This window comes from Opisthorchis viverrini (genome assembly GCF_000715545.1).
Source record: "Opisthorchis viverrini unplaced genomic scaffold opera_v5_800, whole genome shotgun sequence".
Taxonomy (NCBI): domain Eukaryota; kingdom Metazoa; phylum Platyhelminthes; class Trematoda; order Opisthorchiida; family Opisthorchiidae; genus Opisthorchis; species Opisthorchis viverrini.
The window spans coordinates 7654-15369 of record NW_008752482.1 but is presented as its reverse complement, the minus strand read 5'-3'; the positions used below and the strand labels follow the sequence as shown (position 1 = coordinate 15369).

Below are 7716 nucleotides of genomic sequence, written 5' to 3'. Positions count from 1 at the left end.
CCCTCCAGACTCACCAGGTTTTCGTTGGCAACAGTTTAAACTCTTGGATTTCCGAGACCTAGTGTTCGCACCATTATGGTGTCATTGAGGAACATGAACGGGAATGGTGGGAGCAGGTATCCCCAACGGACCCCACTTTTCATAAGAAACTTTGGAGAGCCTCCGGCATATTCGCATATCCACAGCTAACTTGGGGTGCGCTTCTGGTTTTTTTGGAAGGGAGAAGTATATCTAGAAAGTCGTTGAATATATTACTTATCATGATCGTGGAGCCAGTTATTCTACTCTCACTAACCTTTGGCTCATGTGCTCTATCTCACACACGAGTACTGGGGAGCAGTCTGTGCCAGCTTACCCAACAGATGGGTGTCTTACCTTTGTTTGAGTACCCTTGAAGACGGCGTGTCTGGTTGCATTCCTGAGATAGCCAATGCCACTGAACTTTTCACAGACTGTTCTTAAGAACCAGTGGAGCTCAATTAATTAGATCGCGGTTGCTTTAACCTTTGGTAGAACCAGTCTCTTGATGGAGAGGAAAGGCCTTGAAAATTCCGTTGGCACAGGAGAAGCACACGTTTGCCAAACTCGATCACTTTTTGAATCGGACTAGCCAAACTGCCTTTCTCGTATCCGAACCTTTCTCCGAACCTACGCATTGCGAAGATTATGCTTCTACAGACTGATGGCATTATGGTGACTCTTTCCGAGTAGGCAGTCCCTGTATCCTTCACTAAGCCGGGAGTACGGGGTTTGTCTTGAAAAGCCACTGAGAGCATTGATGAAGCTTGCCTTAACGCACAAAACAAATTTACAGAACATGATGTTCAGACCCTTATGAGGGATGGTGGGTGTTCAGTTCACATGCTCTGTAAGTGGTGACCAGTCTCTCACGGCACCCAAGGAACATTCGTGGAACCCTCGCTGGTGTAGCCTTGCTTTTTGCCACTTCTCAGTAGCCGCGCTACTGGTTCCATTCAGTACTGGTTTTAAATACGGGAATTACTTACATTTCCCCTGTGTTCTGGCGGTAATTATGACCCCTTTGACAAAAGCTACAGGAGTTACAGATCTGGTGATATCGCAATGGGCATGACTGTATGACCTCAGTCCAGCCGCGTACACCCACTTAACCGTACGGATACGTTTGAGGATACTGTCCTAAGTAAATGCACTCCGAGCGGATGAATAGTGTATGGAACCAGAAATACAACTCACAAGTCAGAGAAATTGAATAATGTTATGAACAAACTACATCTAAGTTAGTCTAAATGTTTAGCTGATGTAGCCTCGAAAGCTTTCTGTTCATGACTTGAACCACTCAGAGGTTTCGGTACTATGTTTCAGTACAGCTTAATTCTTCTGAGATAGACTATTTTCTGGCTGTCAACCACGTGGTTCGCTTGTACGCTTAGTCAAAAATTTACGCCCAGAGCCAATTATGTCGCAGTCCAAATCTACATCCACATTCCAGAAAGGTCGATATTAAAAAATAGCTTTATCCTGTGAATCAGTACTAATGACAAACGACTGCTTGTTCAGCACAGAGCTGCAGCTGGTATTGCCTCTGGTCGCAGCCACTGATGTGTTTGGACTTCTCCATCTGAACTCATCATGTGGAACAAAAGCACTTTGGTCCCCTTAACTGAAATCGGTCTTTTACGGAAGAAAGTGTACAACTGGCCGTTGCATAAGCGTGAACCAATAACATACCGGTTGACGTTACACCTGTTTCGGTTGTCAATGCAGGCCGTGGTGAACACAGTATTGATGTTTATCGCACCCACTACTTATGTTTCACCTCCAGAGCCGAAGACTATACCCTCGCTGTCGTCAGCCGTGACAACTGCTGGTATGTTTCCTTAATTCCTAATCTAGCAACGTGATGTCGGTTCCTGGCTTTTAATACTGTGCTTGAAAAACTGAGCTCGTGATAACTCGGTTGTGTGAACGCAACCCCGGCTTCTAGGTTGCTTCGGTGTAGGCTCGAGCGCCGGGGAACTTTCTCAACCCTCATACATGACTTCCATGAACCGTAAGGTTTCCACAGCTGAACCATTGTTTATTACTTCCGAAATGCAGTGAATTGTTCATCGGTGCAACACATAAAACATTCCACACATGTGAAGCCCGAAAGCAAAATAGCTTGGAAAAGTGGTAGCGTTTAGTCAGCGTGAACTATGCGCAGCCAATCGCTCCCTTGGCTGTCCGTCTAGTTTACCTGTAGGTGGAATATACAAAGTAATGAAGTTCGTTCAGCACTCACCAGGTTTGGTGCATTCACCGGATAAGGTTATTTGTGCAGTCAACTAAAGAAGAGTCTCTTAGGGTCTTTCACACTAGCTCCTGTCTTCTTTTCTACCAAGGCCTCCGAATCCAACCTTTTTGACAAATTGACCCACACTACTCTAGATGTGTGTGTGTGCTGCTCAAACTTCAAAAGCTTTAAACTTCCATATGATTTGAGTAAGCAATAAACAATCCCATAACCGTATAAACTAGACGTCTACCTTCCATATGATTTGAGTAAGCAATAAACAATCCCATAACCGTATAAACTGACCAGACGTCTACGGCGCAGCACCGTTCTAGTTCACCGTTCTCAGTGGAATTGGCCACTACTGATGTGCCACCATGATGTGATTCAGCGGTCGTTTGGTGACAGACATAACAGAGGAGGACGGTCAGAGTGCACTGGATGACTTGATGATAGGTGCTTCACAAAATACCTTTATTAGACCAAAGTTTGACCGACACAGTGTTTCTCCATTGAAAAACCCCATAAAGTTTGTTGTGTCTTGTCTCAGTGGTCGTTTACGGGAACAGTTTGTGGTTAGATCTAAACCAACAAACCATTTAGAGTTCGTTGGCTCGCTATTTCCTGATCATTCCACTACCCGTACCTGTGTATCTCAGTTATTGCCGTAGATGGTTGACTTTACGCCTCTATTATCGCTCTGTACAAGGTCATAATCGATTTCTTCACACATACAACCACCCTTTGTGGGCCAACTTGGTGGATTTGTAGGTCATTATTTGCTATTCCATTTATCTGCTGAATAATGCTCAGGGTCAGTTACGCTACTGACGCGAAAGTTCTGGGCGGACTTTTGAACAAAGCAGAGCAAGCTTGAATCTGAATTTGTTCATTCTGGGCTGGCATCTGAACGACGCGAAATCAGCCGAGTTCAGGGTGTTGTCAATGCCACAGCCCAACGCTGAGTGAAACCTATTGCTGGTCGTTCCTGGGGTGGTCCGATCAAGTAGAATCAAGTCGACTATGGGTGTTTTCTTCATTTCGCCCAGTACTGAGGCCCAGTACAGGCCTTAGATTTGTCATGTCTGGACGGTTGATCAATACGGTTCTCATGGTCCACTTAGGCTAGGCTATATTAGTTATGTTGAGCGATTCGGGGACCAAATCAGTCCAAAGAAGGCGTTTTCCCACGAGGTTTATTTTGACTAAGTAGAAAACCGTAGACTCGAAGGAAGCAGTCCTCTTCCGTGTGAATTTCCTCCGGACTGGATTCTACGGCATGACAGCCAATATGTACCACTCACAGCATTTGCTGTGAGCTCGAAATAGCTCAGGAGTTCTGGCACGTACTCACTGACCGGAGGGCTCGGAGCCAACCTCAGCATCTCGACTGCTCTTGCCTTGGCTTGGACAACCTGACGGTATCTCAGCCCTCGTGCTTCCTTCGGGCGGCATGACGGCTAGGCACCGAAAGGGTGCTACAGTTAAATTATTATTATTAGGGCAAAATTTAAAAACTTTTCCGGTTGGTACTAAAGAGTTCTGTGTGCCCATCTGATTGCTTTGCTGATGAAGTCATCTGTACGAAACAGGAAGCTGGACAAACAGTCCATCTTGATGAGAAAATTCACCGGTTCTGAATATGGCTGGATATTTCGTAACTTGTGTGTGCTGTCCATCCTTCCAAAGCAGATGCGTCACGGTTCCAGCTGGATGGAGTGTATAATCAACGTACTCTGGACCCTTTCGCTCTTTATTGAACTCCATCTAACATAAAGTTGATCTCGCTAACTCGCTGGTCGCGCGAGTTCATTGTTAGGAGTGATCCCTTCAACCAATGGGGCGCTTCAAAATCACAGCTTAACCAACACAAATTTGTCCGCATCAACACAAGCAGTTTTTTCTATAAGCAACGCGAGATGGATATCACGGTAAACGGTTTTTGGACACAACCGAAAAATTCTCCCGTCCCAGCCGTTCAAAGACGGATGAGTGGTCACTCAGGAGAAGACAATTTCACTGATGAAAACCGCTTAATGTGGGTCTTTCTTGAAATATGGGTCAACGCGTTTTTTGTTGATCTTGCTGCACGAATTCAAACTGTCTTAGGGGTTTTTCCACATCCACTAACGCTGCAAGGTTGTTCTGACTATTCGCTTTCAGTGCAGCTTTCAGAGTTACATCGGGCCACGAAGGAAACAGATAATGAGAGACAGCTTTCCATTGTCTGTTAGATTTGGCGTCCTTCAGCCAATCAAGGAAGTCCAACTCGTTAGTTAGTGTCAGGTATTGAGTTCTATCTTTATGGATGACCATTCATGACTGTTAATGCCGTCTTTCTCACGAGAAAAGTAGAGAAAACGGAAAAGAAGCGGTGAGGCGTATCTTAACAGAGTATTGTACAGTCACCCACCATGCGAAAGGCTGCAATCGCATCCCTTGAGAACCTTCCTTGAAACTCATGCACTCCAGAGCATTATTTTCGTGGATCACCTTTTAAACTTATCTATTTCCTAGTATGTGTACAGCACATGGTATATGTATAAAAAAGTATAATAAAATCGTTCAGCCGTAGTACCCTTTCGGTGCCTAGCTGCCATGCCACGCGAAGGTTCGGGGAGGGCTGGGATACTGTCAGGTTGCCCAAGCCTAGACAGGGGAAGTCAGTAAATTGGCGCCCTAACCACTTGGGTCATCTCGCCATGCGACTTAGTCTTTCGGGATCCGATTATATAGTCATTATTGAATTCAGAGAACTACATTACTCAGTCACGTCAAATCCGTATCGACCAGTTTTACTTGCCTCACCAATGCGAATGGCGTTAACTGCTGTGGTAGTGGCTAATTTCTCGCCAGATCGGTCTATTTAGTGTTTTCTTTCGATTTCTTCACACATACAACCACCCTTTGTGGGCCAACTTGGTGGATTTGTAGGTCATTATTTGCTATTCCATTTATCTGCTGAATAATGCTCAGGGTCAGTTACGCTACTGACGCGAAAGTTCTGGGCGGACTTTTGAACAAAGCAGAGCAAGCTTGAATCTGAATTTGTTCATTCTGGGCTGGCATCTGAACGACGCGAAATCAGCCGAGTTCAGGGTGTTGTCAATGCCACAGCCCAACGCTAAGTGAAACCTATTGCTGATCGTTCCTGGGGTAGTCCGATCAAGTAGAATCAAGTCGACTATGGGTGTTTTCTTCATTTCGCCCAGTACTGAGTGAAATTGGCCACAGGCCTTAGATTTGTCATGTCTGGACGGTTGATCAATACGGTTCTCATGGTCCACTTAGGCTAGGCTATATTAGTTATGTTGAACGGTTCGGGGACTAAATCAGTCCAAAGGAGGCGTTTTTCCACGAGGTTTATTTTGATTAAGTAGAAAACCATAGACTCGAAGGAAACAGTCCTCTTCCATGTGAATTTCCTCTGGACTGGATTCTACGGCATGACAGCCAATATGTACCACCCACAATTGCTGTGAGCTCGAAATAGCTCAGGAGTTCTGGCACGTACTCACTGACCGGAGGGCTCGGAGCCAACCTCAGCATCTCGACTGCTCCTGCCTTGGCTTGGGCAGCCTGACGGTATCTCAGCCTTCGTGCTTTCTTCGGGTGGCATGACGGCTAGGCACCGAAAGGGTGCTACAGTTAAATTATTATTATTAGGGCAAAATTTAAAAACTTTTCCGGTTGGTACTAAAGAGTTCTGTGTGCCCATCTGATTGCTTTGCTGATGAAGTCATCTGTACGAAACAGGAAGCTGGACAAGCTGTCCATCTTGATGAGAAAATTCACCGGTTCTGAATATGGCTGGATATTTCGTAACTTGGGTGTGCTGTCCATCCTTCCAAAGCAGATGCGTCACGGTTCCAGCTGGATGAAGTGTATAATCAACGTACTCTGGACCCTTTCGCTCTTTATTGAACTCCATCTAACATAAAGTTGATCTCGCTAACTCGCTGGTCGCGCGAGTTCATTGTTAGGAGTGATCCCTTCAACCAATGGGGCGCTTCAAAATCACAGCTTAACCAACACAAATTTGTCCGCATCAACACAAGCAGTTTTTTCTATAAGCAACGCGAGATGGATATCACGGTAAACGGTTTTTGGACACAACCGAAAAATTCTCCCGTCCCAGCCGTTCAAAGACGGATGAGTGGTCACTCAGGAGAAGACAATTTCACTGATGAAAACCGCTTAATGTGGGTCTTTCTTGAAATATGGGTCAACGCGTTTTTTGTTGATCTTGCTGCACGAATTCAAACTGTCTTAGGGGTTTTTCCACATCCACTAACGCTGCAAGGTTGTTCTGACTATTCGCTTTCAGTGCAGCTTTCAGAGTTACATCGGGCCACGAAGGAAACGGATAATGAGAGACAGCTTTCAATTGGTTAGGTTTGGCGTCCTTCAGCCAATCAAGGAAGTCCAACTCGTTAGTTAGTGTCAGGTATTGAGTTCTATCTTTATGGATGACCATTCATGACTGTTAATGCCGTCTTTCTCACGAGAAAAGTAGAGAAAACGGAAAAGAAGCGGTGAGGCGTATCTTAACAGAGTATTGTACAGTCACCCACCATGCGAAAGGCTGCAATCGCATCCCTTGAGAACCTTCCTTGAAACTCATGCACTCCAGAGCATTATTTTCGTGGATCACCTTTTAAACTTATCTATTTCCTAGTATGTGTACAGCACATGGTATATGTATAAAAAAGTATAATAAAATCGTTCAGCCGTAGTACCCTTTCGGTGCCTAGCTGCCATGCCACGCGAAGGTTTGGCGAGAGTTGGGAAACTGCCAGGTTGCCCAAGCCTAGACAGAGGAAGTCAAAAGGTAGAGGTCAGGTTCGAACCACGGATCTTATGGTCAGTAAATTCGCGCTCTAACCACTTAGTCCATCTCGCCCCAGTATATGTATTATCATATCTTCGTAGAAAAGATGAAAATATCACCCAGGAGTGTGGTATGGTCCCTTATAGAGGAAATTTAAGGGCTAACGGTGAAGGCTATCGTAAACCTTAGAGGGAATTCGTCACTCCTTGGCACACCTCCTTTGTGGGTTAGTATAGCCGCTTTGACAGGGGAAACCAAGACAGGCAGACGGCGATTTTATGCTATACTGCGACTTCTATAGCCAATAAAACTCATGACTAAACGCACAGTCACCCACAATTTAGTTCTAGCATTTTGAACTGTAAGGCAACTGATGCTCAGCCTGGCTCGCACAATGTTCGGTCAGCTCACATAAGTGAAGTTTTGTGCACAAAACTTGGTCGAGCTTTTGATTACCTTGACTTGATAATACAAGAAACCGTTCCTCGCTTTGCGATGCTTGTAAAGAAGGACCACTATTATCCGTCCATTGAGTGATGTTATGAATGTTGTAGTGCTCCGTTTTCCGATTTCTTTTAAGTGTTCCATCTGTTCCAAATCGATCCACGCTCCACCACTTTTTACCAATAAG

The 7716-nt window shown here is 45.1% G+C and overlaps 2 protein-coding genes across 2 annotated transcripts in view; both read right to left on the bottom strand.

Moving 5' to 3' along the window:
• The window catches only part of T265_15736 (hypothetical protein), a gene marked incomplete at both ends in the record, with an annotated part of 24787 nt that extends 18914 nt beyond the window's left edge, over nt 1-5873 (bottom strand). The window contains one exon of the mRNA XM_009179043.1: nt 5773-5873. Within this exon, the coding sequence (XP_009177307.1) occupies nt 5773-5873 (101 nt within the window). The remainder of the gene's footprint in view (nt 1-5772) is intronic.
• Nucleotides 5874-6479: 606 nt separating this feature from the next.
• Nucleotides 6480-6731, bottom strand: T265_12087 (hypothetical protein; the record flags this gene model as incomplete). Its single annotated transcript, XM_009179042.1, has 1 exon — nt 6480-6731. The coding sequence occupies one exon, from the start codon at nt 6729-6731 to the stop codon at nt 6480-6482; it is 252 nt and encodes an 83-aa protein (XP_009177306.1).
• Between the last annotated feature and the right edge of the window lie 985 nt (nt 6732-7716).